The sequence below is a fragment of the Perca flavescens genome, chromosome 8 (genome assembly GCF_004354835.1).
Source record: "Perca flavescens isolate YP-PL-M2 chromosome 8, PFLA_1.0, whole genome shotgun sequence".
Taxonomy (NCBI): domain Eukaryota; kingdom Metazoa; phylum Chordata; class Actinopteri; order Perciformes; family Percidae; genus Perca; species Perca flavescens.
The window spans coordinates 22,404,986-22,432,288 of NC_041338.1; the positions used below are offsets into that span (position 1 = coordinate 22,404,986).

At 40.3% G+C, this 27,303-nt stretch overlaps 4 protein-coding genes across 15 annotated transcripts in view; 3 read left to right on the top strand and 1 right to left on the bottom strand.

Annotated features, from left to right (window-relative positions):
- The first annotated feature begins 761 nt into the window (after positions 1-761).
- On the top strand, positions 762-3,054 carry nr2e3 (nuclear receptor subfamily 2, group E, member 3). Its single transcript, XM_028585225.1, has 8 exons — positions 762-837; positions 1,057-1,207; positions 1,369-1,472; positions 1,604-1,867; positions 2,112-2,299; positions 2,386-2,626; positions 2,706-2,811; positions 2,922-3,054. The coding sequence occupies exons 1-8, from the start codon at positions 762-764 to the stop codon at positions 3,052-3,054; spliced, it is 1,263 nt and encodes a 420-aa protein (XP_028441026.1).
- Positions 3,055-3,871: 817 nt separating this feature from the next.
- stoml1 (stomatin (EPB72)-like 1) lies at positions 3,872-7,204 on the top strand. The gene is made up of 7 exons (XM_028585739.1): positions 3,872-4,245; positions 4,821-4,927; positions 5,018-5,167; positions 5,923-6,126; positions 6,206-6,425; positions 6,513-6,713; positions 6,906-7,204. Exons 1-7 carry the CDS (start codon positions 4,089-4,091, stop codon positions 7,100-7,102), a joined length of 1,236 nt encoding a protein of 411 aa, XP_028441540.1. The 5' UTR covers positions 3,872-4,088; the 3' UTR covers positions 7,103-7,204.
- A 3-nt stretch (positions 7,205-7,207) lies between these two features.
- LOC114560394 (cholesterol side-chain cleavage enzyme, mitochondrial) lies at positions 7,208-10,484 on the top strand. Of its 4 annotated transcripts, XM_028585737.1 has the most exons (11): positions 7,208-7,293; positions 7,516-7,548; positions 7,635-7,851; positions 8,073-8,228; positions 8,365-8,564; positions 8,689-8,892; positions 9,048-9,208; positions 9,308-9,474; positions 9,712-9,790; positions 9,888-10,079; positions 10,175-10,484. In XM_028585737.1, the coding sequence occupies exons 3-11, from the start codon at positions 7,673-7,675 to the stop codon at positions 10,295-10,297; spliced, it is 1,461 nt and encodes a 486-aa protein (XP_028441538.1). In that variant the 5' UTR covers positions 7,208-7,293; positions 7,516-7,548; positions 7,635-7,672; the 3' UTR covers positions 10,298-10,484. The 4 variants fall into 4 exon arrangements, with proteins under 4 accessions (XP_028441538.1, XP_028441536.1, XP_028441537.1 ...); XM_028585735.1 differs by having other exon boundaries at positions 7,516-7,851; XM_028585736.1 differs by having other exon boundaries at positions 7,287-7,548.
- A 39-nt stretch (positions 10,485-10,523) lies between these two features.
- The window catches only part of ccdc33 (coiled-coil domain containing 33), a 49,526-nt gene continuing 32,746 nt past the window's right edge, over positions 10,524-27,303 (bottom strand). For 8 of the 9 annotated variants that reach the window (XM_028585681.1, XM_028585680.1, XM_028585685.1 and 5 more), the window contains 11 exons: positions 23,781-23,926; positions 15,683-15,888; positions 15,496-15,559; positions 13,227-13,422; positions 11,962-12,050; positions 11,747-11,878; positions 11,514-11,607; positions 11,300-11,424; positions 11,046-11,135; positions 10,814-10,930; positions 10,524-10,722 (listed from right to left, as the gene is read on the bottom strand). In XM_028585681.1, the coding sequence (XP_028441482.1) occupies positions 10,660-10,722; positions 10,814-10,930; positions 11,046-11,135; positions 11,300-11,424; positions 11,514-11,607; positions 11,747-11,878; positions 11,962-12,050; positions 13,227-13,422; positions 15,496-15,559; positions 15,683-15,888; positions 23,781-23,926 (1,322 nt within the window). In that variant the 3' untranslated portion in view covers positions 10,524-10,659. The remainder of the gene's footprint in view (positions 10,723-10,813; positions 10,931-11,045; positions 11,136-11,299; positions 11,425-11,513; positions 11,608-11,746; positions 11,879-11,961; positions 12,051-13,226; positions 13,423-15,495; positions 15,560-15,682; positions 15,889-23,780; positions 23,927-27,303) is intronic. The other variant, XM_028585682.1, reaches the window with a different exon arrangement.

Below are 27,303 nucleotides of genomic sequence, written 5' to 3' on the forward strand. Positions count from 1 at the left end.
TTGGTGTTAGTAGAAGTGTCATGATAAATATATTGCTGGGAGTTATGTTTGTATTGAAAGGCATTCAAAGTAAAGACTAAAAAGGGAATCATTTATTCAATGTTGATTACAGTTTGCAATGCATTGACACTGGGCATCTTTACCATGCAGCAACCACATTTAAGAAGCCATTTGAAAGTTGTGTAGATGAGAAGTAAAATATATTATTTTCCAATTCTTTTTCAGTAGTCAGTCACCTTTGTTGAATGCAGTTATGCCTGTAAGTGGTGTGACTGATTGATTTACCCTTATAGATGGTAAAGATTAAGAGGATGACAAATCAGCATTTGCTTACACAGCGCCTGGCTCTAATCTCCTTGTCTTCCTTCAGAAAGCCCCCTGACGACTCAGGCTTGCACTCATTCTAGCAGAGAGAAAGAAAGAAGACAAGTAGTGACTCTATTGACCCCCCATTACATCAGAAACAACCAAAGAATGGACAACAGCACTGGATCCATATCATCGAGCATTCCTGGAGTAACACTCTGATGACCTCTGAAGAAATCAGGCTCTAACTACAAGCTTTAGTAGAAAGAACTACAAATTCTATGTCTTTTGTGTTTTGGGGGCATTGCCATGTGTCAACACTTCACATAAAGAAAATGCTTTGATCCAGCTTGGCAACTTCACAAATAGTACTTTATAAAGAAGAGGAAATTGGTCTGGGAGTAATCATCTAAAAACAATTGATTACGTAAAGTTTAGGAATTACACATCTCAAAATGGAGGACCACATGAGCAAAATTAACATGTTTTCTTCTGACATGTCTAATGACTTTACAGATGGACATCAAGCAGGTGAGCCAATACTTGTTTTGATATGAAAGATCTAACAAAGGTGCTAAAAAATGAAAAAAAAAACTGCAGATATTTTTCTATACAGCAGATTATGTTAGAATAATGATGTCCATAATAGTTGTGTGTACTACTGCGTATACAATCTGTACAATTAAGTTGTCTGTTGATCCTTAAAAGAGTGTGAAAAAATTATTTATTTCTGCCATCTTTACTCTACAGAAATCAGTTCCGTCCCAGATAAAGCACTTGACCATGGCCTGCTTTGTAAAGTGTGTTCCGATTCAAGCAGCGGTAAACACTATGGTATCTATGCCTGCAACGGCTGCAGTGGCTTCTTCAAGCGCAGTGTGAGACGAAGACTCATTTACAGGTGAGAAAAATTCTGTCTAAAAGGGCAATCAGAATGACCTTGTGTGTATAATGGAAAAAGTGTAACAATTAATTATTTATTTTATTATTTTATATTAATTATTTCAACATAGTACTTATCTTTACTCAGAATTCTTTAAACATTTTTTGTCAATATCACAGGTGTCAGGCTGGAACTGGCAGGTGCCCTGTTGACAAGGCTCATCGGAACCAATGCCAAGCTTGTCGACTAAAGAAGTGTCTCCAAGCTGGCATGAACAAAGATGGTGAGAAAAATCTGAATAAGTTGACTGTGTAGATTATATTATCTGTACATATATCATTGCTGTCATAGTACAAATTATCTAAAGCCTTGACTGTTTACACATTATATATTATTTACTTGTGCTTTTGGCAGCTGTGCAGAATGAGCGGCAGCCTCGAAGCACAGCACATGTCAGTCTAGACTCTATAAGTGTGGCCAATAAAAAGGAGCACCTAGCCACCACACAGGACATCACTTCCTCTGCCCCCTACTCATCAGTCATCTGCAGACCTCTGATCACTTCCTCCGTCACCACCTCTGCCACCATACAGCCCTGCAGCAACCCCAATTCCATCCACCGCTTTATGGTCAGCCTGCTGACTGCAGAGACCTGTGCAAAACTGGAGCCTGAGGACGGTGAGATCATATGACAGAAGGCTGACACAACTAGTACCCAATTAGGGTGTTTTAAAAATACACTTTATAATGTTTTGTTTGGCTACTTATGTAGGTGATAAGTGGAGTTTGCCTTTGTTGATGATACAATGAGCTACAGAAATTTAGAATTGTCTTATCTGAATTGTAATGATTCATTTAAACTTGCAGTATTGTACTCCCAATAGCCTCAACGTTTGTGTGGCTCTCTTTTTCTAATGCATAGTGGAGGAGAATATTGATGTGACCACCAATGATTCAGAGAGAGATCGGACTCCCTCTGACTGTCGTGTGTCCCCGTACGCCTCCAGCTGTTCAGAGAGTATATACGAGACATCGGCACAACTTCTCTTCATGTCTGTCAAGTGGGCAAAAAATTTGCCAGTTTTTGCTCACTTGCCATTTCGAGACCAGGTGAAACTGACGGACATACTGAATTGATTTACACATACATAAATCGTGTGTGAGACTGATAACATGCATTCCTGTGACATCCTCAGGTGATTCTCCTTGAGGAAGCTTGGAGTGAGATGTTCCTCTTGTGTGCCATCCAGTGGTCCCTGCCCATGGACAGCTGTCCTCTTCTGTCTCTGCCAGATGTTTCTCCCACACAGCAGGCCAAGATCAGCGTCCCCACAGCTGACCTGCGCATTCTGGAAGAGGTCTTTAATCGCTTTAAGGCCCTGGCTGTTGACCCTACTGAGTTTGCCTGCCTGAAAGCCATTGTACTGTTCAAGCCAGGTAAGGAGTTATTCCTTCAGCAATATGCATTTGTTATTGAATGGACATTGTAACTAATGTCATGCTGTGTGATTTGCAGAGACACGCAGCCTCAAAGACCCAGAGCAGGTGGAGAATCTGCAGGACCAGTCGCAGGTGTTGCTAAGTCAGCACAGCCACTCAGAATACCCCAGCCAAAGTGCAAGGTAAGCCTGCTGTAACTCTCTCTCTCTGACACTGAGATCTTCAAAAGTTTGTCATATAAAAGCCTAAATAGAAACATAAAGTTCACTCTCCTTGGTTCTTGTCCATCAAGGTTTGGGAGACTGTTACTTCTGCTGCCATCCCTCCATTTTGTGAGCTCTGAGAAAATAGAGAAGCTGTTCTTTCAAAGGACCATTGGCAGCACACCCATGGAGAAGCTGCTGTGTGACATGTTCAAAAACTAAGACACTAACTAAAACAAGCACACAGGGAAGCTGAACGACACCTACAAGGATAACGTAATAAACCAACCATCAAGCAACACATTTTCTGGTTGTTTGTTTCACATATTCTGGTTATGACTTCAACATAACAGCCCATTTTTTACTGAAGACATTTTGAAATATCACAGAAGGAAACGTTTTCCCACAATAGGTCAAAAAGCCAGTTGTAAAAAAGACCCATTAAAGTTTATGGCATTCTAATTAAATAAACATACATGATTTAGTATTACAATTTTGTCATGAAGAACCACAGACATCACATTGTTTTGTGTAGGTGCTGAGTTTGAAGGAGAAGCATTTCTTTGTTAAAATAATATGATTATGAATATATTTTGTTTTCAATGTAAGTATTTGTCCTAAATAAAAATGAAAAATGTGTATTTTACAAGTTTGTTCATCTTTGGTCATGTTTTCCATTTATCTGGTTTTACAGAAACAGAAGAGAACACATAACACAAGACATATTACAAAAACATGCTACAAAGAACAGACACAATACAGAATATCTGGTCTTTTTATTAATATGATTTAGAGCCTGACCACTACACCATAATGGCTAATATTGGCCTTTTTTTTCTTATATATATAAGAAAAAATATTATTATTTTCTATATATATATATATATATATCCATATCTATGGGTTTATCAACGTGGGTCTTAGCCTGACAAGCCAGACCCACATCAAGATGTTTACATTTGCTGCCGCTAGGGAGCGTCTAGATGGGGCTGTGTCCTGGAATGTAAACTCCAGATGGGCTACAGTAACGTTAGGTGGCGGTAATGAGCCGTAACTAAACATAGAGAAGAAGAACTGGACCGAAAACACGGAAGAACGCTAGCTAGTTACAATTATATACTGTCTATGGTTACAATGGCTAGTTAGCGTAATGCATGAGATAGAGCGTCCTGCATTAAACAACAACAACAACTACAGCGGAGACTAATTAATATGAAGTCGCTTCAAATAAGAAATAACAGTTGTTTTACCTAACAATGTTTAGCAAGTCGTATCAGCCGCTCCCTCAGAGGGAGTCCACTTGTCCGAGGACTCCTGGCTTGTTCGTTGACACCCACAGCTTCACACAGCGCGGCTACCACAAAGGGTTTTCATTTGACAACATCCCCAATGTCTCTGAAAACAACTTCACTGGTAGGGAGCTAACATTAACTATGGGAGCTATGGTTTTTTGGGCGGAGTGGTTTGCCATTTATGATCAATACTATGCTGTCAAAGTGTTATTACTGCCTAGTCCATCATGTTTTTTGTTTTCAACGTTTCCTTTAACTTTGTTGTCTTCAAGGGAACTTTGTCTTGCACCTAGGGAAAAGACAATATACACGCACAGACTTTGAACATGAAATAAAATAAAATGCATAAAGCATTTAATCAATATAGAACAAATGCCAAAACCCATCACGTTACATAGCATTGAACGTGCACTAAATAAATGTTGGAAGACTTGCATGAGACAGATAAAAACCACAATGGGTAAAGTATAAAGTATGGGTGAGTATAACCTGAAACTGAAACTGGATCTACTTCCAAAAATTCAATTTAATAGCATGTTAGGCCCTTCCTGTCTGCTAAAACTACATCTTTCAAACTCCACACCCCCAGCTTTCTGTTAATTTGTGTAGTCTCCAATCCCAAGTCAATCTTCTTAGACTTTAGAAAGCAAGCTGGTTTACTAAAGACTGAGTTTTATATTGTTTCTTTTCTTAAAGATACCTCCCAAGGATGGCTGTCCTGGATGTGCAACCTGATTGTCATCTTCCTCGTCTACATCGGCACCTTTATAACATTTCCTATAACAGGATGGTTTGTACTGAAAGTAAGCTGAATGATCTCTCATCAGTTACTCCCACAGCACGTCCACTCACTAGGAATAAAAACAACCCACTGTGACTCATTTTGTTCATAGGCGGTGCCTAACTACCAGAGAATAGTAGTGTTTCGTCTGGGTCGAGTTGGTCCTCCAAAGGGTCCGGGTATTGTCCTTGTCCTGCCACTCATTGATCAGTGGCAGAGAGTAGACCTGCGCACCCGTGCTTTCAACATCCCTCCTTGCCAGGTAAACCACTTTACTGAGTTTATAATTAGTGAGCTGTTGTGATGGGCAAGTTCTTACATGCTGAAACACTGAAAAATGCAAAAAACAACTGTTTTGGAATAGTTTCCCTCACACTCTCCAACAGGTTTTTACATGAAGTCATTACTAACCAAACTTAAGGATAGGTTGACACATTTTCAATTCTGCTTTAAAATAATAGTTAGTTATTTAATAAAGTTTTGCACAAGAGGAGGACTTCCCCATCACGTCCGTTAAAAGCACATTAGGAGTAGATCTCTTAATGGCCAGTATGAACAGGTGGAATGATTAGTTTGTCCTACAGGTGGCACTCTTGGTGCACTGTTGATCAGTGTTAATGTTTTGTTTTTAGTATTGTGTCTTTTTGATGTCTGATGGCAACGTTTTGTTTTTTTTAAGCTTAAGAGTTTTTTTTTTATTTTTATTTTTTTAAATGAACCTTTCCTTATGCATTTTGGGAAAGTAGCCACAGCCCCATCACTGAAATGCTTCACTGCATTTTGATAAAGCCAATGTGTCGAGCTCATGTCACTTTGTTTCAAAACTCTCCTTCTGAACGGTCAGCATTGGTCAACTGTATATTCAACTTTACACAGTGCATATTACTTCAGTCAATACCAGCTTTAAGATGAAGAGAAGAGACGATGTCTCTGTATTCTTTAAATTGTGACAAATGTCAAATGACAGGGTTGGTTAGGTGTCCAGCACTCGTATAAACTGTAATTCTGCTACTGTAGGTGACTACTCTGGATGGTGGGGTGTTGTCAGTGGGAGCAGACATTCAGTTCAGGATCTGGAGCCCCGTCATGTCAGTACTATCAGTCCAGGACCTGAACGCCTCAACCAGGATGACAGCACAGAAGGCTTTGACCTACAGCCTTGCCAAGAAGACTTTCAAGGAGATCCAAACTGAGAGAATTAAACTTGGAGAATATCTTGGGGTGAGACTACACTGGACCTACTCTCTTCTGGCTTTTCACTGTATCACATCAAACTTACATCCTTTATTGCTCTGTATAGATGGACATAAATGAGATGACTCGTCCCTGGGGGCTGGAAGTGGACAGGGTAGAGCTTACCCTGGGATCTCTACTAAAAGCACCAGAGGGAGGCCCCTCTGGACCCCTCATCATGCCTCCATCTGTGCCTGGACTGGAAGGCCTCACAGGCCTCACTGGCCCCATTCAGCAGTTGGCCATGCACTTTCTGGGCCAAAGTGGCATTTCACAGCCTCAACAAGGTATGGTGTCACACACACATACCTGTTTTTGTTATGTACCCATTCTGATAATGTTCTGTGATAAAATCTGTGGCTTTGTCTCTTCAGGTGACAGCATTACCTTTACAGATGAGCTCAGCAGTGCCCCCCAGGCAGCTGTGGCCACACCAGGTTCTGTTGAAGAACTGCTTGGTGGGATCAGGCTCCTGCTCTCTGAAACTTTGGTCCAACAGATTGGGGCATGCTTCCAGTTTGACATAAGCTCGGAACACGGACAGCATCACAGTTACTACGTGGATTTGAGCCAAGGTGATGGTTCATAAATTGCTCTAAATATGCCACAATGATTATTATTTAAATTTCTCATTGAGAGAAATCCAGTAACTAAATGCAAGCTGTGCTAAATCTGTCTAATAATGCTCAAATGTTTGTGGTAAATAGAAACAAAAGTACAGTTACATAAATATCAACTATCTCCATTGCTCGGTGTGTGTTCTGTAGGTAGCGGGGCAGCTGGAGCAGGGTCCTTGTGCGGAGAACCAGATGTGACACTGAGTATGAGTGACAGCGACCTTCTGGCCATGTTCCAGGGCAGGCTTCAACCATTTGCTGCTTACACCAGTGGCAGACTCACAATCCAGGGAGACATTAAGACTGCCATGAAGCTGGAAGAACTCTTAAAGCTACTTAAGAAATAGCGTTCATAGTAGCATTTGTGTACCTACTTATTGAATGTTTAACTTTAAATGTACAGTACATTCTTTTAATGTATACATTAATTACATTTGTCATGAACTGAGTTTCTGTTATGGCCTTGTCTTTCTTCACAAATCAAAGCAAATGCTTGTTTACACAGACAACAAACTTTCTGAAGGGCATGAGGCATAAGGTCAGTTGGCAGAGTCTCACTTTTTATACAGAAGATTGCAGGGTGCTATGATGCACGATAAAATATTTAATAAGTAACGCAGCTCAACATACAAAGACCTACTGCACTGTGGTGTATTCTATTACTGTACTTATCCATCTACTGTAAAGTTCAACTTAAGAGCCTTGATCAGAACCGCAAGGGGGGCCGACTATTAAGACCAGCCTCCTTGTTTTGCACCAGATGTCCCTGGGAGAGCCAGAGCAGTGGCTGAAGGTAGAGCAGAGTGAGCATTTTTGTTGTCGTGATGGCCAGGTGGAGTGTGTGGCGCAGCCCAGTGATGATGCCCCTGTTCTGGATAGGAGAGCTGACAACAACAGGTGTGCGCTGCAGCAGCAGTATGCCGGTGGTCAGACAGGCGTACTCAGACAGCAGCAGCGTTGTCAGGCCTTTCAGTGAGATTCCTGGACTGTGGAAGAATGGGGTGGCCAACTTGTACAATTTTTGGAAACTGGATGGCTTCAGAAATCTTCACCGCATCATGTTGCAGAACTTCAACACGTTTGGACCCATTTACAGGTACGGAAGGCAAAGCAGTTTGCATGGCACTAATCGTCTATTGTCTATCTTAAGTAAACAGTAACATAAGTAGACAAAACAAATGACTTTGAATGATGTTCTGATCCAAATATAAACATTTTTGTTCATGAGAAATATTTGTGACCAACAATCCGCAAGGTCATGTTTTCTGGAAACAAGCGGCTCACATGACATTTACACCCTTTTTTTCCTTTTGTCAGAGAAAAAGTAGGTTATTATGAAAGTGTAAATATCATCAATCCTGAAGATGCTGCTATCCTGTTCAAAGCGGAGGGCCATTATCCTAAAAGGCTGAGAGTTGAAGCCTGGACATCTTACAGAGACTACAGGAATCGCAAATATGGAGTTTTACTAAAGTATGTGCTATTGTTATCCCCTTTTATCTGTTTAAATTCGGTTTTATCAATATTTTGACACTCGTGGAAGCAAGGGTTTTACTTTACTTTTTAAGACTGCCTAGCTAGATTAAGTTAAAATCCAATCTTCCCACAGGGATGGAGAAGACTGGAGATCAAACCGTGTGATTCTCAACAAGGAGGTGATTTCCCCGAAGATGCTGGAAAACTTTGTGCCTTTGCTGGACGACGTGGGCCAGGATTTTGTGGCCAGAGTTCACAAAAAGATAAAGCGAAGTGGCCAGAAACAGTGGACCACTGACCTCTCTCAAGAACTCTTTAAATATGCACTAGAGTGTAAGGCTGACTTTTAACTCTCTTGATATCCAAGTATGATTTATTTCACTCACTGTGTAGGCCTGTGCCCTGTTTTTCTCCCACATTGCTGGTCTTTGTCTCATGTTTGCTCTGTCCTACACAGCGGTGAGCTCAGTGCTGTATGGAGAGCGTCTGGGTTTGATGCTGGACTACATCGACCCTGAAGCTCAACATTTCATTGACTGCATCACCCTCATGTTCAAGACTACCTCACCCATGCTGTACATACCTCCTGCTCTGTTGAGGCAGATTGGAGCAAAGGTGTGGCGGGACCATGTGGAGGCTTGGGATGGGATATTCAGCCAAGGTAGGACTCAGAGAACAAACAACCAGGATGAACATTTTAAGTATTGTTTTGATTGCCACCATGAGGTTCTCAGTTCTGTTATTTGAAAATCTTTGTTTGTTTGCACTGTGTATGTTGCAGTGTCTTATTTAATTTATATTCTTTTGGTGCATCAGCGGACCGCTGCATCCACAACATCTACAGGAAGTTACGTCAGGAAGCTGGCGCTCCAAAGAAATACCCAGGAGTCCTGGCTAGCCTGCTCATGCTGGACAAGCTGTCCATTGAAGACATCAAGGCCAGCATCACTGAGCTAATGGCTGGAGGAGTAGATACAGTAAGAAAAAAAAAAAGAAGCAAATCATAAAATGAATCCTTTATTTTTCAGAATGAGACTTTTTTTGTCTTTCTGCTTATTTCTGTTTGTGTGTTTCAGACTTCTATCACACTGCTGTGGACATTGTATGAACTAGCTAGGCACCCCAACCTCCAGGAGGAGCTGAGGGCAGAGGTGGCTGCAGCTCGGGCTGAAAGCCAGGGAGACATGCTGGAGATGCTGAAGCGGATTCCATTGGTCAAAGGAGCTTTAAAGGAAACACTGAGGTAAAAAAAAAGAAATGGTGGTGCCAAATGCAGTATGTAATTCATTAATGATACTGTAAAGATGTTAATTGTTTAGGAAATAGTTTGCCTCTTTCAGATTTATAATAATATTTAATAAGTACAATAATAAGCTTTACTAACACATAGTTGTTCTGAAAATTACCTTTTGTAGTTTACCAAATTGTCATCTACTTGCATCAGTGTTCTTAATATAGATTTTTCACTCTGATCCCTCAGGTTACACCCAGTTGCAGTGAGCTTGCAAAGATACATAGCAGAAGATATCATTATTCAAAACTACCACATCCCAGCTGGGGTAAGATGCAGTTCAAAATATAAATCATCTAAACACGTTTTTGCATTTGAGCATTGTTATAGAAATCCTTTTTGTGTTTTTATGTGTTTGTGTTTAGACTCTGGTCCAATTAGGACTGTATCCAATGGGCAGAGACCCCAAAGTGTTTTTCCGTCCGGAGCAGTATCAGCCCTCCCGCTGGCTGAGGACAGAGACACACTACTTCAGGAGCCTGGGCTTCGGCTTCGGCCCCCGTCAATGCTTAGGACGCAGAATAGCTGAGGCAGAGATGCAAATCTTCCTGATCCATGTAAGATATACAGAGAATAAAGAGGTGTTTTCACTGTATTCTGAGGCTCATTTACACACCATATTAACTCTGTGCATTATCTTCTATCTTTGCAGATGCTTGAGAACTTCAGAGTGGAGAAACAGCGCCATGTGGAAGTGCAGAGTACCTTTGAGCTCATTCTCTTACCAGAGAAACCTATAATATTGACTTTGAAGCCTCTACCTACTAGTCGGTAACAGCATTTGAGAGAAAAATTGTGGTGCATGATAAGCCAAGCTCATTTCTATAGACCTTTATCACAGTTAATTGTAAAGGGATTCACAAAGCACCGCAATATAAACACTAAATAAAATATATATGTATTGTATATTACATAGTGAGTAATATGAACAATGTTTGAAAATTTGTACTCGTAAAAATATCTACCAGGGATGAATAAAACAATACAATTGATTCAAAATATGTCTTGTAATATATCATTTTATTACATTCATTACATATCTAAATATATTCATTTGTGAAACTATCTTATTTGATACATTAAATCAAAGAAAACTGTGTTTAGTCTTGGTCAACAGTTCAGTAGTTCATTTGCAGGTCATTTTACGGGCTTCTGCTTCCTCTGGCTGCTTTGCTGATACAATGACTCTGATACAGACCTCTGTAAGAAACAGAAATTACTCCATGTCAAATAAAAGAATTTTGCACTGCACAGTATGCGTTATGCGAAAATGAAAGCCATCTGCACTGACTGAAGGAACATTATGAAGGATTGTGGTGGACGTCCGGACAAAGCCATGCCTGTGCTCACTCAGTTTGGTCAACATTTCTTGTTTCTGTCTCCCCCATAATTTAGAGTTCTCCTCCAGCTGTAATACATAAAAACAAAAGCAAAACATCCACTTCACCGTGAAGGAAAACATGACCAGTGACTCATTAAGTCTATGAAGCACATCGAGTATCACTTTTCTTTTGTATTTTCACCTGAGCCACCAGTGTTTGGACTCTTGCCTCGGCCCTCTCCAGTTTATTTAGTAAACTCAGTCTCTCCTTGAGTGGCACAGTTTCTTTTGTCTGAGGGGAGCATGACATAGAACAATTTGAGATTTCAGTAACTAGAAGATATTAGTACAATAAAATGTATGATCTAAGCTGTGGTCAATCCTCTGTAATGTGATGAATTTCGCAGAATCGTTACATCACACTGTGTGAATACCGGCCTGAATGTGTAGGTGTACCTGTGCTGACTGCTGTATAATGAGTGAAGCAGGCTGCTGGCGAATCCAGTCCAAGTCTCCTCTGAGACGAGTGTTTTCTGCTGCCAGGGCCAACTCCGTCTCTTCCTTTCTGTGGTCAGTCTCACCTACACAGCATGAAGAGATGTTCTGGCTTCTGCAAATGTTTTTTGTTGTTGTGTGAAAACAGATTGTTCCCTCACTTCACCTACAGTACCTCTTTGCTTTTTCACCCCCAGCCTTTTGTCACCACTCAGCTTAATCTTCTCTATGAATTTGCCATCTAACGCTTTCTCCATCTTCTCAATGACCTGGAAAAATGGGAAGGCACAAGTACACAGGATATTATCCTAACATACATTTCAAGCTGTTATTTATAGAAATAAGCATTACCTTGTTGTGATACATATATGTATACCAGTAAGTGTAGAGTGGACATTGTAGTTGCACCTTTTCCTGCTGTTTCACTGTGGCCTCCAACGTTGCTATCTTTGCCAAGCAACTCTGGTGGCGCCGAAGATCCTCCTGTTGCTGCTGGTGAACTCTCTGAAGATTTAGTAGCTCCTTCTCACTGTCATTCTTCTGCACAACACACACAATTGGAAAACTATATAAACTCTACATATACACTGATGTGAATTATTATGAATGATGTATCTTCTGACCTTGATCAGGTCATTCTGCAGCTGTTGGATCCTGTCCCTTTGAGAGGCAGCCTTACTGATCTCACTGGCCAGCTTTAATTTCAGAGAGGCTTAAAAAAAACAGGGAGACAAATTATACAAAGGAGCATAAATCTTGGTAATGATACACACGTGACTGTTATTTGTTTAGACCTTTATAGGCATAGGAATGTGCGTTTTTTTTTGGCTACATTCAAATGTTGAAATCAGAAAAGGAAAGCTAAATTGATCCATAATGAGACTTAGCATTTGATCTGTAAAGTACGAAACTAAAGTTTCAATGACTTTTCAAATTTAGTTCTGAGGCTTAGACATTTGAAAAATAATGATCCCATCAATAAAGCTTTTGAAATGGAATGGATTTTCTCTTGGATGGGACTTCAATCTGGACGCTTTGCTTTGATGCCAGCAGAGAGACCTTCAGGAACATCCTTTCACTGAGGGTCACAAACTGTCCTTCAGGAGATAAGGGATGTACTACCCACAGAGCTTATCAGGGTCCGTGGCCTAAATGAGCTGCCTTATCACAAAACGGCACAGTCTGCTCGGGAATAGACACTAACAAGGATTAGCAAACACACAGTGAGCCACCTTCCACCATCACAACTTTGTCTGCCAATGAAATGCCCTTAAATCCATAACAAAATGGGCTGAAGGTTCAACAACTGCTGGCTGGAAAATAAACTTTATGAAATGTGAACTTTTGCTGAGCATGAATCAGAATCAGAATCAGCTTTATTGGCCAGGTTTGCGCAAACAAACAAGGAATTTGACTCCGGTTAATCTTTGCTCTCAGAGTACAACACTAATAACATAACATATAAGAATAAAAACAGAAAGGACAGTGAGAATATAAAAAAGTTAAAATACTGTTAAGTATACAGAATAACAATACAAAAGAATTTACAAATTTACAAAAAATATACAATAACAATTGAAGAGAGAGAAGGAATAGTGCAATACCAGTATAGTCTGAGATTTAAGATTTATTTAATTTATATTTATATATATATATATATATATATATATATATATATATATATATATATATATATATATATGCAAGGCAGTTCAGTGCAATGGTGAAATATTAATAACAATATTGTAATTGTAAGATTGAAAATATAAGAAGAATGTAAATTATTGCTGTTGCATGGTTTTGGTTCAGGGTCATTTTAACACAGGATGCTAATGGAAAGATAACATTTGGTTGAGTAATTGAACCATAGTGTTCTGCTGTGGCTTACCTATACGGTCAGCAATCTCAGCCTTGGTCATGACATCGATGTCGGTGTCATCCAACAGGTCTCGGCCAAGGTCCTGCTGCAGAGACAGATCGGTGCGGAGCTGGCTGTTTTCTGAGTCCAACGTCACCACCTGTGTCCTCAGCACTATGATGTCTTCTGCCATCTTACTCATGGCTGAACGGTAGTTTTCCACCTCCTAAAGAAGAGATGTGGACGGTCACTCGCACGCCAGTTGCTTGAAGTGGGATATTTGTTGAAGTTTGTTATAAAAAAATCATTTAGTATCCCTTTTAATGCTAATCTTGTGTAGAGCTCATAGACTTTACCAGATGGTGTGAAGTGCAAAGGTGACTAAAAACTATCCTCCCAATCGAATACTAATTTGTAATCAAATAGTCAGAAACTATTATAGTATTTTTTTCCAGGAACAAAAATGGCACCAAATATTGGTGGGACAAATTTGATGCAGAGTGGTTCTATGTACTTTACGACCACTAGATGTCTCTTCAACCCCATTTCTTTATAGAGTCCTCCAGGATGTATTTCTGAACACTAAGAGAATTCAAAAACATCCCAGCAGCAAGTACATACTGCATGCACAGTTTATCATCAAGTCTCAGTGTCTCAAAGAATAATTGATTTCTCTTGGTTCCGGATAAGGACATGACATGAGAAATGGGACATAACTGGAAGCCAAAAGAGAACATTATGCCATAAAGTGTGATTGTTTAAGGTTTGTATACAATTAATTCATGACTCCGGCTCCCCAAATCCAAAGGGACAATAACACCCTAGCCTGTGACGCTCTTTAGTCATGGGAGCTTTAAGAAGGATCATTTTTTTGGATAAATCCTAGTCGTGCATTCATGGAGCATTCTCCTGTGAAAGCCCATTTGCTGAACTGTAGAGGCAAAACTCATGCCAAATTCATGAGAGTATTTCAGAAAGACAGACTAAAAAACACACGCTGAATTTTAAACAAATCTCTTTAAAAATTATTTTTGTACAGTTTCTCCTTTCTGTTCACATTTTTGTTCTTCTTTCCCTTTGAAAAGATGCAAAATTCCTCCTGAAAAGATGCAAATTACTTTAGCTTGACATTTGCTGCAGAGCTCTGTTATCGAGACATTTCTTTGTGTAAGGCCTGTGCGTGTTGTCTAGCGGCTTCTACATGCTCATTGTTCTCTGTTCTGTCACATACTCCTCTATCACACTGAAAAGACAGAACTGAATGGAGACTGAGAGCAGGGTCCAGCTGCATGTATGAGGAGGGGGTGACGATTAGGGGATTCCAATCTCGGATGGTGTGGTTGTGACTCCCATGGGACACAAGGGTGAAATTGAGCATCTAATTGAAAGGGCAGGGACGAAGTGACAATCATGACTGTAGATGAGATGGTGTCTCTGCTGGGGGGCCCACAGGCATGATGGGAAGGACGGCTCCCCATGATGAGTCTGGTAAGTCATCATGTGTCAAAAATAAAAGGAGAGTCTGTCTCTGCCTGTGAATACTGGAGGTTCCTTCCCCTCGCTGTGATTTTACATTAAAGTGGCCTTGCTGTCATACATACTGTCACTTTAAGGACAAATTGTAAAACAGACCGAAGCCAGCTGGATTGAGTTGTGATGATGTGATATTTAATTAGGGTTTTCCCCACCATTATCATTAGCATTATGTATTTCCAGTAGTATTATACAGTAAATGTATGCACTGTCACGATGAAATCGTCCAATTAATACCCAGATCTCTGTTTTTCTTTCATATAATCTATCAAAATCTACATGAATTAGTATATGAAGCTTCAGATAACCCTCAGATCTAAGGAACACATTAAGTAAATGAAATTATGAAGAAAACCTCACAGCCAAGGGAGAAAAATGTCAAGATATGCATAAATAACTCTGTGGGCCTCTAGCACAAGTTTCAGTCTCATCCTTCTCGATCTATCTTGAGTGCAATCTATTCTACTATCTGCCATTTTGTCTCCCAACTGCTTCACCATACTGTCCCATTTCATTGGCCTTCTCATGTCACTGTTCACTAACTATCCAAAAAGGTTTACAAAAGCACACACATCCGGACAATAAATACTAGGTGCTGGACAGAAGAACATGTAAAAGACGGAAAAATAGAGTCTGCACACTAGATAATGCTCCTAGAAACATACGTTTAATCGAGCATCAAGCTCTTCTTTACTAACTAAACATGACAGTGAGGACTGCTTCACTGATTGATTCAAGAGTTTAAGTATTGATTATGTCTAATCACCTTAGTTTGGAGGTCGGTGATCTCTGCCATGTGGGGATCATCCTCAAAGTCATGCAGAGGTGTTCTAAGGCACATTCCAAAATAAAAATAAAAAACTCATTAGTAAAATTAATCCATGACAATCTTTAAGTCTTACTAAAATATTATTCATACAATGATCATCAAAATAAAACCTTACTAGCCTTACCGTTTACGTGGATGATGTATTTGATAGGTGTGGTTTATGTTGGGTCTGTTGGCCTGTGGAGCCTCTGGCCTCTCAGCTGGCCTCTTCTGTTCTTGTTGGGCTGCTCTGTGGAGCTCCGTCTTCGCTCCCTTGAAAAGGTAGCGCCCATTTGGTAGGATCTGTGCCAGGGCATCATGGGATGGGAGGTCGTATCCATCCTTCAGAAGCTGTATAGGAAATATTGTTTTCATTGATACAATGCATCTCCAAACTGGGTTAGAAATAGTCTCAGAAATTGCTCATAACAAACATCTCTTTAATGTTCAGTTTTTAACCACGCAAAAACTTACTTAACATTGTTTTATCAGATTGATACTTCAAGACTTTTCCGAATTTAATGAAAATTGTTTATAAACTTAATTTTGAACTGATGATGGCTTTCAGAAGTCTGCTACAGAAAATGATGCATTACTTCTGTTCTGTTCTCAGAGCCCCAGCTGTAAAACCTGGTTAAATACAGTGGATTTTTTAATATGCTCTCTTTCTGTGATTGCTGTTGACAGTAATTGTTATGCAGCAATATCCCTTCCAAATTAGTCTATCAGAATTTATGTTATTGGAGTTTTGTAAGAGTGTGTTCACAAGTAGTCTGATAGGGGGTTCAACCTCTATGGGGTCTAATTGACCTCAAACATAAATTACACCACCTTCATCAAGTCCAGTTTGTGGTAAGGAAAGGGTTATCTCCTACGTATTTCATTTTCCTACATATTGGGTTCATCTTAATACATTTTTCATCTATTGTTATTATTTTTACACACAGTAGTGGGCTCTGTGAGACTCCAAACCACAAGGCCCAGTAAAGCCCTTTTCAATAACACACAATGGTTAAATACACAAGTTAGGAGACTTAGCTTTGCAAATATTGGCTGTTAGTTGTCCAAGCAAAGTGCTAAACAGTCTTCCATAACAATGTGGGAGTACTACTGTACATCAGCAATGACAACATTAAATCTACCAGTTGTGTTTTTACAGAAAATGAAAGCTTTTATCCAAAAATACATTGGGACCTCTCAGTATTCACTGTGCTTGTGTGTGGCCTGTTCTACCTCTTCATCTCTTGAACATAAAGGCTGTTACATCACTATGCACCCACTCTATAACATGAGAGCTCTTAGTCAATAACCCTACAGTCCTTCAAGTATGAGCCTTGCATATACAATGTACACTGGCAATGATCGTGGTTGCCAGGTAGCACAAATTCAAAAGATTGACATGAAATAGAGTCATTATCTATTATCTTCCTACAGGCTCTCCCTCCGACACATACCTCCACACTGTCAGAGCCTACCTTTACAGCTGCAGGGTTGCTAAGTGATTTTGTCTTTTTCGAGGCCTTCATCCACCACAAAATATCAGAGTCCTTTTTTGGGAGCGAAAATATAACTAATGGTGGATGTGAAAGTTGGAGCTCTGTCATTAAATCAGAACAATCAACCTGTAACCACAACACAAGCCTTAGCGACTCTCAGGCCAATGAGAGAGAGTCCTGTTATGTAGAAACAGCTCAAAGCAAAACAATGGTACACTATCTATTTACATCTGGCATGTCTAAATCCCTATTTTGCAGTGGTGGACAGTAACTCACTACATTTCCTCAATCACTGTACTAGGGTACCATTTTGAGGTGTACTATTATTAATTATTCTGAAATAGGCCAATCTGCAAAATAAATACTTTTACTTTTGGTACTTTAAGTATATTTTGATGCCAAAGCATTTACTTGTAACAGAGTATTCCTGCATTGTTGTACTGTTACTAACTTAAGTAAAACATTGGAGTACTTCTGCCACCACTGCGCTTTTGTATGGAGCGTTATGAAAACTAAATCAAACCTTATCTTTGTACCTGGAGGCAGTGTGTAACAATCAATGGAATCAAAGGGAGGTTCCTGCTCAGTAAATACCAGCCCCCACATGAATTTTGTCTTAGCCTGGATAAGCAGATTGATGGGACAGACTAATGATTTCTAAGTGACGTGCTGTGCAGCACCTGTGGCTACCTCGGAGCATTTATTCCCAGCTTCACTCAACTCAGTCAGTCAGTCTCTTGTCAAATCACTAAGACTATGCAAATGAAATATAAAATTTCATTTAAACTGTAACATGACTAAAAACATAAAATATAAGGTGGATTTTTGGATAGACAAAAACTAAATATATGTCAATAACAACACACATCTCCAAAGATTGAACTTTTCAGAAAAAGTGAAAGAAGTGTCTATGTGCACATTCATTTATGCAAATGCATATGGAACCTTCAATAGCCTGGATCAATAACTATCCTGCTTGGGTAGCTCATTAAGCTGGGAGAGACAATCATTGATGGCACAAGATCTGATTGAGACTAAATGATAAAAAAGGGGGCAGGAAGGATGAGTCATCAATTATATAAAAGACTGTCCGTGCTGGGCTCACTTTACAATCTCCATCTATACTTGATCTGCATATTGTGGATGCAATGTAAACAATTTGTTCTGCTGTGCATGTATGTTCTGCTGAATACATACAGTATGAGAGGTAAACAGTGACCTTAAACCAGTAATGCAGTGCATTAAGCAATTTGCCCTGATCTTTTGCATGCTTTTAGCAGGCAATGAAATGTGTTGGACACAAATTAGCTTAGCAAAACAGCTGGGTGCAGTGGACAAAGAAAATATACAAAACAACTACGTTTTAGTAGCCAAACCCAATATTGGCAGGTAATTCAATTCAGTTTAAATAAATACTAACAACCATGTGCATGCATATCTCAGTTACAGCTTCGCATATAAAAGCCCACTCTGTTCAGTTTTTAGATAAATATTTTCATAACTGACTGATTTAATTCATGATAAATAATTCACTGGATGCTTGCAGCTATGTGCTCTGCCAGAAGACATAATCTTTTCTAATTCAACAAGGGAAAACCTGTACAAGTGAAAACGCTTCCTGCCGAGTCTCTAATACCACATTATCATGTATGAGTTTGCCGACAAATTTATAAAATAATTCACGTTGTGCTTTGCAGTTGCTTCTCGTGTTCAGAATGCCGCTGACCCTGTTACATGTAATCAGGGGAGAGCTGGGGAGGGGAATGGGATGGGATGTGTGCTGCGTGTCCCCATGCAGGAGATGGAGAGGAGGGTGGGGGGGATGGGAGTCTCAGTGAAACAGAGTCGATCTTTTGTCTGGGCTTTCTGTAACATCATCACAATTCAGCACACAGCCTGCAAAATGTAGCAAATGGGCTCTTCATTGGAGTGAGAGTCAGAGTCTGCTGCCACACAGGGCTTCAATTAGCCTGCCAGAGCAAGGCGGCTCCCGGAGCTTTCTCTACGTCCACATATTCCACCTTTCCTGTCCACCGCCTTTTATTTCTTCCTTTCATTCCTTCATCTGACCTAGACTTCACTCTTTTTTTCCTTTTTTCCTACATTTGAACTCTGCATCCTCCCTGTCCTTCCACCCTACAAAAGTACCATCCTCCTTAACAGTCCCATGATGCCATCCACACATGACAAGCCAAGCGGAAATACTTGTAGTGTGCTAAAATAATAATAACAAGTTTATTTGATATAGCACCTTTTACAGACAAAGTCACTAAGTGCTTCACTGAGGTAAAAGGTCTGTTGGAGAACTGAAGCAGAAAGGAGAGAAAGAACTGAGAAAAGAGGATGTAGTGGTTTCCACAGCTAGTCTCTCGTCACCACAGGAATTCAGCACAGCAGTGTGGCGCTTCCTCTTTCATGTGTGTGCTGCTGCAGTGGAGATCTTAATCAACAAATAATGCGATTAGAAGAGAGAAGCAACAGTGACATTTCTCACAAGTATTCTATTTTTGATCACTCATAATTATACACTCTGTGTTCACCTAGTGGTTGAAGATGTGAATACAAATGAAGACAAATGGTTTTACACACAGGATGTGCTGGGAAAATATCTAAAAGCCTGCTCATTGATATTGGTATCCAGTAGAGACATTGCACGTGTTACATAAGATAATAACTATAACTATTAATAATACTATTAATAATATTATTAAGATATGCAAAGATGAAATAATTGCATAATTCTGTTAAAGCTACACCAAACAATAAAAGCGGTCATTAATTGAAGCATTGAATTATATCTGGGGAAATTCCCATTCAAATTCTAATTAAGTCAAATTGGTAATAATTGATCTGCATTTAGGCTCTAAATTCAATAACATTAACTTAAGCAAAATTTAATTTCAACTAATTGTTTCAACCTGCTGTGACTAAAATGTTTTACCAAATAATTAAATTAAAATGACATTTTGTTCCGTGTGTAATCATATCTGTGCCCTGCCTGTGCCCTGTCAGCAAAATAAAATCACACGTGCAGTGAACCGTTATGGGGGTATAAAGGTTTTTAAAATATTGCAATAGAAAAAGAGCGACACAGAGTGAGAGGAGGGATGGAGAGAGAGGTGTGTGTCAAGGGCAACATGCAGCTTTGACTCAAGGACGTGTGAGGCTGACAGCCAAGCCCACTCCTTAGGAGGTCCACAGTGAGAGCAAAGCCAAGGAATATCAGTAAATCAACGTCTGTCAGTTACGGTTATGCTGTCGTGAGACCACAGTGCTCCATAAACAAACGTGTGTGTAAAAGCAGGGTCTGCCCTGAGCATAATGAAAGGTGTGGGTGAATGAGTGCAAACACAGCTCAGTAACAACAGTATGGTAGTGGAAATAAAGCTAACATATAACCTCCAGATTTTAACAAACCACACATACATTCAATCTTCAAATTGTTGACAGTAGTATTGAGTATTACTAGATCACACAAACTGGTAATATCTACTTATACACTGAGTTTGCAAGAACCCCTAATTCTAACCACAAGCAAACAGGAGCTAAGGTAGCGCCTGATATAATATGTGAATTCAACTGCTGTTTGCTCCTGGCTGGTAGCAGCCTTAAGGATTTGAAAAGACTGAATATAAAGGCAATGAGTAGAGTCCGTTCCTTCCTTTGTTTAGCCCCCAATATCACGTTTACCTCGAGATCAGTTGCTCCATTAATGATCATTCCTGTGAGCTTCACGGTGAAAGAAAGAGCAAGGGTCCCTTACTTTAACTTTTCCAATCAACTGCAGCTGTCAGATAAATAGTAAAGTTAAAAAGTACAATATTTCACTCTGAAATGTATGCAGTAGACGTATAAAGTAATTATAATGGAAATACTCAAGTAAAAGTACTTTAAATTAAGTACAGTAATTGAGTAAATGCACTTAGTCACATTCCACCACTCCAAGAGGAGATCAGAGTAATTAATTTTGTATGCAAGGACACCGAGCCAGCCTACAATTCAAAACAGATTTTGAAATACATTAAAAAAGGAAAACAAAAAGTCTATAGGAGGAAATTGAATTAATGCTTACTATACTATAAATCTGTGTGTTTCTTGTGAATTCCCTGATCCTAATCAAACATGTATAAACAGTATGACTAAGCCTCTGGGGACAATGAAGCAATCTCAACCAGCCCTAAAGCCTTGCCAACAGCAGGCTGGTGTCTATGTCGCAGTCATCCACAGCACAGCGAGTATCAGTGACTGCTTTTTCCCGCCGGCTTGACACGACCTTTCCAAAATGCTATACAACCAAAGCTTAATGACTAACACACCGGTTGACATTTACCGAAGCCAGCTTGCTGTCGAATAGTTCAGAGAAACATCAAAACGCTAATGTTGCTTGTACCCAAAAGTGGCCCCCCAAGAGTAAATGTTATAGAGATTTGTATGAAACTTTGCATAGAAGTAATAAACACAAACTATAACAAAAAAAATTTCAGTAGGTTTTGGAATAGGAAATTATTCAATGGCAAAGTAGGGAATCTATTCAAAAGTCATGCAGTAGCTATAACGACGATTGTCCAGTAAAAACAAACAAATCAAAATAAATGAAACATCTTAGCTTAAAATTAAAAGCATGCCACATCATGTCTGAGGCTGTGAAAAGGGCATGAAGATTGATGAGAGAGTGGAAGGCGGGCCTGTTCTGTAATACATCATTCCTGTTGTGGCAGGACTGTCAGTGGGATTGAATTTACATCAGAGGGCAGACAAGTGATGCAATGATGTCAACACCCAGCCACACACCCTTTCCCCAAAACACGGGTGTGAGGCCAGACAAGTCAACTGATGTGATTACAAAGCTCAGAGAGAAACACCAACTTCCACCCCAGATCCTTTCAGGAGATGGAGATCTTGAGAACACTTTGTGTCTGAAAGCTTATGGCCTGCATCTTGATTATCCCCAGTATGGCGAACAGGTCAGGAGAGCAAGTGCCATTGAAAAAGGGTCAATGGACCCAAATGATGAGCACATAAATTGTTCCCATTCCAGTGTGTACATTACTGTGGAGAAGATGGCTATTTAGAGTGCCATTTGGTATGTATTCATCAGTCATATAGCTTCTATGCAACCTTGGAAAAAATAATTTGTCATGTGTAGAGAGGAATTAATGGCATTTGCCAGGGGTCCATCAGAGGGTTAAAGACTTACATAAGCTTCGCATCGACCGAGGCGAGCAAAGGCACGGGGGGCTGATGGGACACTGTGCATTCTAGGTACATCATTTACATTTCTAAAATCAGATAAGAATGCGCAATAGAGAAGTTAACCCTTCAACCCTTTTTTTGTGCAGCACAATGCTCTGATCGTTAATGACCAGGCAGGGCTATTCAGCAGGGTTTCATGATGGCCAGCCCTGTATTGACAGATGATGAGCTATTAGCTGGAGCTGAGCTGATACAAGACAAGCCAGACAATAGCTGACACTGCTGAAACCGCTTCATTGTGAAGCAACAGCAGCATCAGCAGCACATCTGTATTCAGATCAGAGGCGATTGCGTTGTTACACATTTAGCTGAGGTGGGAATAGCGGCTTTAGGTTTAGCAGAATAGCTTTAGATCTGCTCTGAACGGTCTGCTCCAGCTGCGGAGTATAGATACAGGCCCCTGCATGGCACTTAAAACACTGCAGCCCAGCTCAACATGCACACAGAGCCAAGGAGCTCCATGCACCCCCACTCCGCCCTTATCAGAGAACAGCAGGAGAATGAGGTAAACAACCGATGAATTAGCAGTAAATAAACCTGGTAAAATAGAATCATGGAGTGCTTTATGCAGGGCTTGGTTCCCAGGAAATGCCTGTGAGATAAGTCAAAGTGGAAATTTACATAAATAGCTCTTTTTTGTATTATACATGTATTATACATTAGAAACGTGGTAATTATGAACACATACTTAGGGGCTCTTCCGTATAACAGCCATCAGAACCTTGGCTTATGATGACCCTCAGTGTTCAAGGTCTCTCAAGCTCTCAGCTCTTGTATTTAGACTCAGACTGAACCGCCCACATTTATGACCCCCCCCCCCCCCCCACACACACACACACACACACACACACATGCCCAGTTTACTCAATAGCCTTTCTTCCTGCTTTTGTCTGTCAAGGCCAGCTTGTATCATTCAGGTTAGAGTACAGTACAGTACATTTATAGTCCAAGACTTACTGGACAGTGCCAAATGCCTGTTGGCCTTGTTGATTACATTATTTACAGAAGGTCTTCAATTTCTGGCACAAAACAGAGATTGGAAAGCACAGCATGGCAGAAAGGCGTTTATGAGGGAAACAAAAGCCAGACAGACAAGGTTGGAGTCATAATCAGAAGAAAACTAGATGTATGTAAGAAAAGCTTTCAGGAGTTTCAGTTAAAGCAGCTGAAATTGCCAGCATCAACCCAAATTATGTTACTTATTGACAATATTTTCTAGACCAGAATTTCTCACTGCACAATGTATTTGTAATGGCCAAAGTAGTCAAAATAAACCCAGATGATCACAATCCACAACACACCTCACAGTTGCAATACAGAGCCACCAGATGTCACTGTGGCCCCATTTCATCTCGCGTCAGCGGCCTCCGTTATGTGAGTGAGAAGTGCAGAGAGACTCTGCTCACCCTGCTGTTTCTAAACTGCACAGATGCAATGTGTGGAAATTGTCTGTAAAGCTATTACTATTCAGGACCAGTTCCACACTTCCCGTACCTCTGTCTGCAATACTCTCAAACCACAACAGTGCCTGGCGGCAGGAGGCTCAGGAATTACTGTACACGGCAGCTCTGCTGGAGTAGGACTGCATACATTATGCTGCATCTGAACCTGAGGTCCTGCCTGTAGGGAGTACCACAGCCCTGCCAATAAAAAATACACAACACATACGTACTGTTATTCTTGAAATAATATAAGTGGTGATGATGCCTGGAGAGCAGTTTGACAATCAAATGCATGACAAATCTGATACAATTCTGAATGATATCATGTACAAGGTGGATTTCATATTATGCAGCAGTAGATTGGAGGGATAGATTAAAGCAGATACGTCACAAGATGGACAAAAAACACACAAAGGAGAACCTTTATAAAAAAATGTTCCTCATCCTGGACCTCTCTTACATTTCTTCCTTTATGCTCATACACCTTTCCGTCATACATCACAAAAAGGCAAAGTGGAAGTATTAATGCACAGCAGATCTACCTGACTGCTGCTATCAAGCTCCTGTTTGTTCTGACCGATGGGGTGAAAAAAAAGTAATCCGATTCTTTTCAGGGGAGCCATTGCACAAAATCAATACTATATAAGGAAGCCTGATGAATTTGAAATTTGTACTCAGAGTGAATATTGATCAGTCTCAGTCACAAGTCTTTTGAGAGCCCATGCAGATTTACAATCAATATGTAGTTTAGAACACACAACTCTACAATTATAAATCTAACATGAGTACAGAGAATACCATCTATTCATCTACTTCTTTTAAAATAACTTAACCTGATCATAGTGTTATGTTGTATTTAATAAGCAGAGGTGCTGTAACTTTCATGTTCTTCAGATAGAGTTTAGACAACACATAGTATTGATACTCTAGCAGGACAGAGAGCTGGGCTGGGCGTGGTGCTCTTGCCTGGGAGGAACACTATGACTGAAGGACCCCTCCTCCTGGTTTGCCTCAAGCACTAAAGATGGGTCAGTCATTGGTAGAATGCATGGATCAAATTAAGTCTTAGAGATTTTGGATGTGTTATAACATCACACAGTAAATGCATTACCCCTGGTGTAAGAACTATCAACATTGCAAATACGGATATTATAGAAAACCGAGAAATAACAATTCCTTATTAGATGCAGTGGTTATTTTATTCTAAGGCACTTTGAATGAAAGACCCCTGACTTAACATGCCGGTCTAGCAGAGAGAGCCTGTGTGAGTGAAACTATCTTGTTCCTGTGGATCATCAAATTGAGAGCTGTGTGCTGGAAGGTATTCTCCAGACTCCTATCTAATATCATTAGGAGCGGATACACATCGCCTGGACTAATCCAGCTGTTCCTCACAATTACATTTTAGCCTCTTAGACATATCTGACCCAAGTTTATTGCAATAGTGCTTTCCGGGCACGACTTTATGATTGAGTTATTGGCTGGAAAGGAAGTCTAGTAAAAATACTTATGAGCCTTACTCATAGTCAATTCAGTTTTACAAATGGTCTCATTTTAAATAAAGAAAGACCTTAGTTTTGTTAAAGGCTTGTCCAAATTCAGGAAGCTAAGAGCCCATGTCTGCCAGAAAAATTCACTGTGTATTACAGTAGAACGGTTGTACTGTTTCCCCTGTGTTTAGCTGGTAAAATACGTGTACCTAGAGTGACAGTAATATGACACAAAAATTCAAACCAACATAGAAAATCCCATTATTGTACACTGTATTAGATGCCCTTTAAAGGAAGTTAGATACAATATTACAAACTGGAGCACAAGAGACATGTTTATGTAAATAAACATCCTATACAACATTTATAGAAATGCCAGCAGGATGAGGCCGCATACGTCTCAGAGACAGACTCGCTGCTCTGTATCTTGCAATATGAATGTTGGCTCACAAATGGCTCCTTCATTAAGCTGGCATCTGGAGGCCATCTAATAAGCAGACTTTTCCTTGAAGCACAACTCCAATCAGTGCTGAACTGCAGTGAGCACCAAGGACATATAGTCTGCGTGTGGGCATGTTTGAGGAAGAAGAGAGGCGGTCACTGAGGAAAATACAAGGCACTAAGCTATGCGTAGTCACACAGTCCTTGTCTTCTTAGCATTAGTTTGTTCTGCTTGTCTGGGCCACCAGCCCACTGACACATGAATTATATTGTGTCTTCTGTCTTCAGTCAAATACGGATTAAATGGGATATTGAACCTTTAAATCTTTTTGGTTGGGCCAGCTCCTTCTATCCAAAGCTGGGGCTAGTAATGTATGGTGTTGCAGAGTCTTAACACACCAATCTTCTGCCTCAGTAAAGGAGTGTAGTGACAGCTGCAAAGATAGTCACTGTCAGAGTGCAGCAGTGATGATGAGCCTCTCCATCCAGCAGCGGGCAACTAGTTGCAGCAATCCCCTGGCGCTGTCCGTGAGGCTGAGGAGAACAAAAGCATCAAAGCCGAAGCTCTCCTCCTCGCTCCTCTCATACGGGGAGGGGCCGAGCTGTGAAGGGGGAGGCACCATGTGTACTTGATTCAATTAGGCAGTCTGTGAGGCCTCCCCCGGGAGCAGGCTGCAAAAAAAGAAAGGGCTGCAGGCCTGTCTAACAAAGACGTTCAACCCAACCCTTTGCCCCTTCTGAATCCACCTCATTAGTCAGTGGAGTAAGTGTTGATCATCTCAAACAGTGTCCTCACCACACAACAGTATGAGGAGGAACAGATCTCCTTCTGAGGACAAAACTCAGATTTTGTGCATTTTGTGTATACATTTCATGTGTATTTGTTTACTGTCTGTGCATTCCAGTTATGCTTGCTAGTTAAAATTACTTTTCTGTCTATCATATTTGAGCCACTGCAGCACAAACAGAAATTGACACAGGATTTCAGAAAGAGAAATTAACCAGCATAGGACATATCTCGGTCCAAGCTGCGTGTGAGCATCAATAGAAACCATATCTGTTGGCAAACATCTGTCATATCCACTGACTACACATATCTGACTCACACCACTGAAAGTCTTGCATGTTTCAAAGTTTCCTCTGTATCACAGAGAATAAGCAGAGCATTTAGCTCTTTTGAATGTCAGACAGATAAATACGGTCCAGTGAATCGCAGCAGATGTCGGTGTTCCTGCATTTGCACGTTGTCAGAGTTGCTCATAAGCAGTGGCGGAAAAAGAGAAAAAAAAACGGAAACATCTGCGTGGTCCGCTTTAATCAGTGCCACGCCATATCTGTCAACACCAATCTGTTCTAAATATTTTCAAGATCATTATACAGAGATGTGAAACATGGCAAGCAGGAAAAATATGTTCATGCTTTCATTGATGGTATAGGAGTAGGTAATACAAGCCAGATTTCATGGCTATTTTAGCCAAGCCACCATGCAATAAATCAAATAAGCTATTTGCACAAGTAACTAGTGTGCTACTGTTATCACAGATGAACAAAATACAAATCTGATCTGTTCAGTCACAGCCACCCCAACTGCTCATGTGCACTCACATTCACCTACAGGCCCACCAACCTGCAGCGTGACAGTCA

Coding starts and splice junctions, on each gene's coding strand:
- nr2e3 (XM_028585225.1), top strand. CDS start 762: ATGGAGGACCACATGAGCAAAATTAACATGTTTTCTTCTGACATGTCT. Junction 1,473..1,603: donor AGCTGGCATGAACAAAGATG/GTGAGAAAAATC, acceptor TGCTTTTGGCAG/CTGTGCAGAATGAGCGGCAG. Junction 1,868..2,111: donor AAAACTGGAGCCTGAGGACG/GTGAGATCATAT, acceptor TCTAATGCATAG/TGGAGGAGAATATTGATGTG.
- stoml1 (XM_028585739.1), top strand. CDS start 4,089: ATGTTTAGCAAGTCGTATCAGCCGCTCCCTCAGAGGGAGTCCACTTGT. Junction 5,168..5,922: donor TCAACATCCCTCCTTGCCAG/GTAAACCACTTT, acceptor CTGCTACTGTAG/GTGACTACTCTGGATGGTGG. Junction 6,714..6,905: donor CTACGTGGATTTGAGCCAAG/GTGATGGTTCAT, acceptor TGTGTTCTGTAG/GTAGCGGGGCAGCTGGAGCA.
- LOC114560394 (XM_028585735.1), top strand. CDS start 7,580: ATGGCCAGGTGGAGTGTGTGGCGCAGCCCAGTGATGATGCCCCTGTTC. Junction 9,209..9,307: donor TGGCTGGAGGAGTAGATACA/GTAAGAAAAAAA, acceptor TGTGTGTTTCAG/ACTTCTATCACACTGCTGTG. Junction 10,080..10,174: donor TGCAAATCTTCCTGATCCAT/GTAAGATATACA, acceptor CTATCTTTGCAG/ATGCTTGAGAACTTCAGAGT.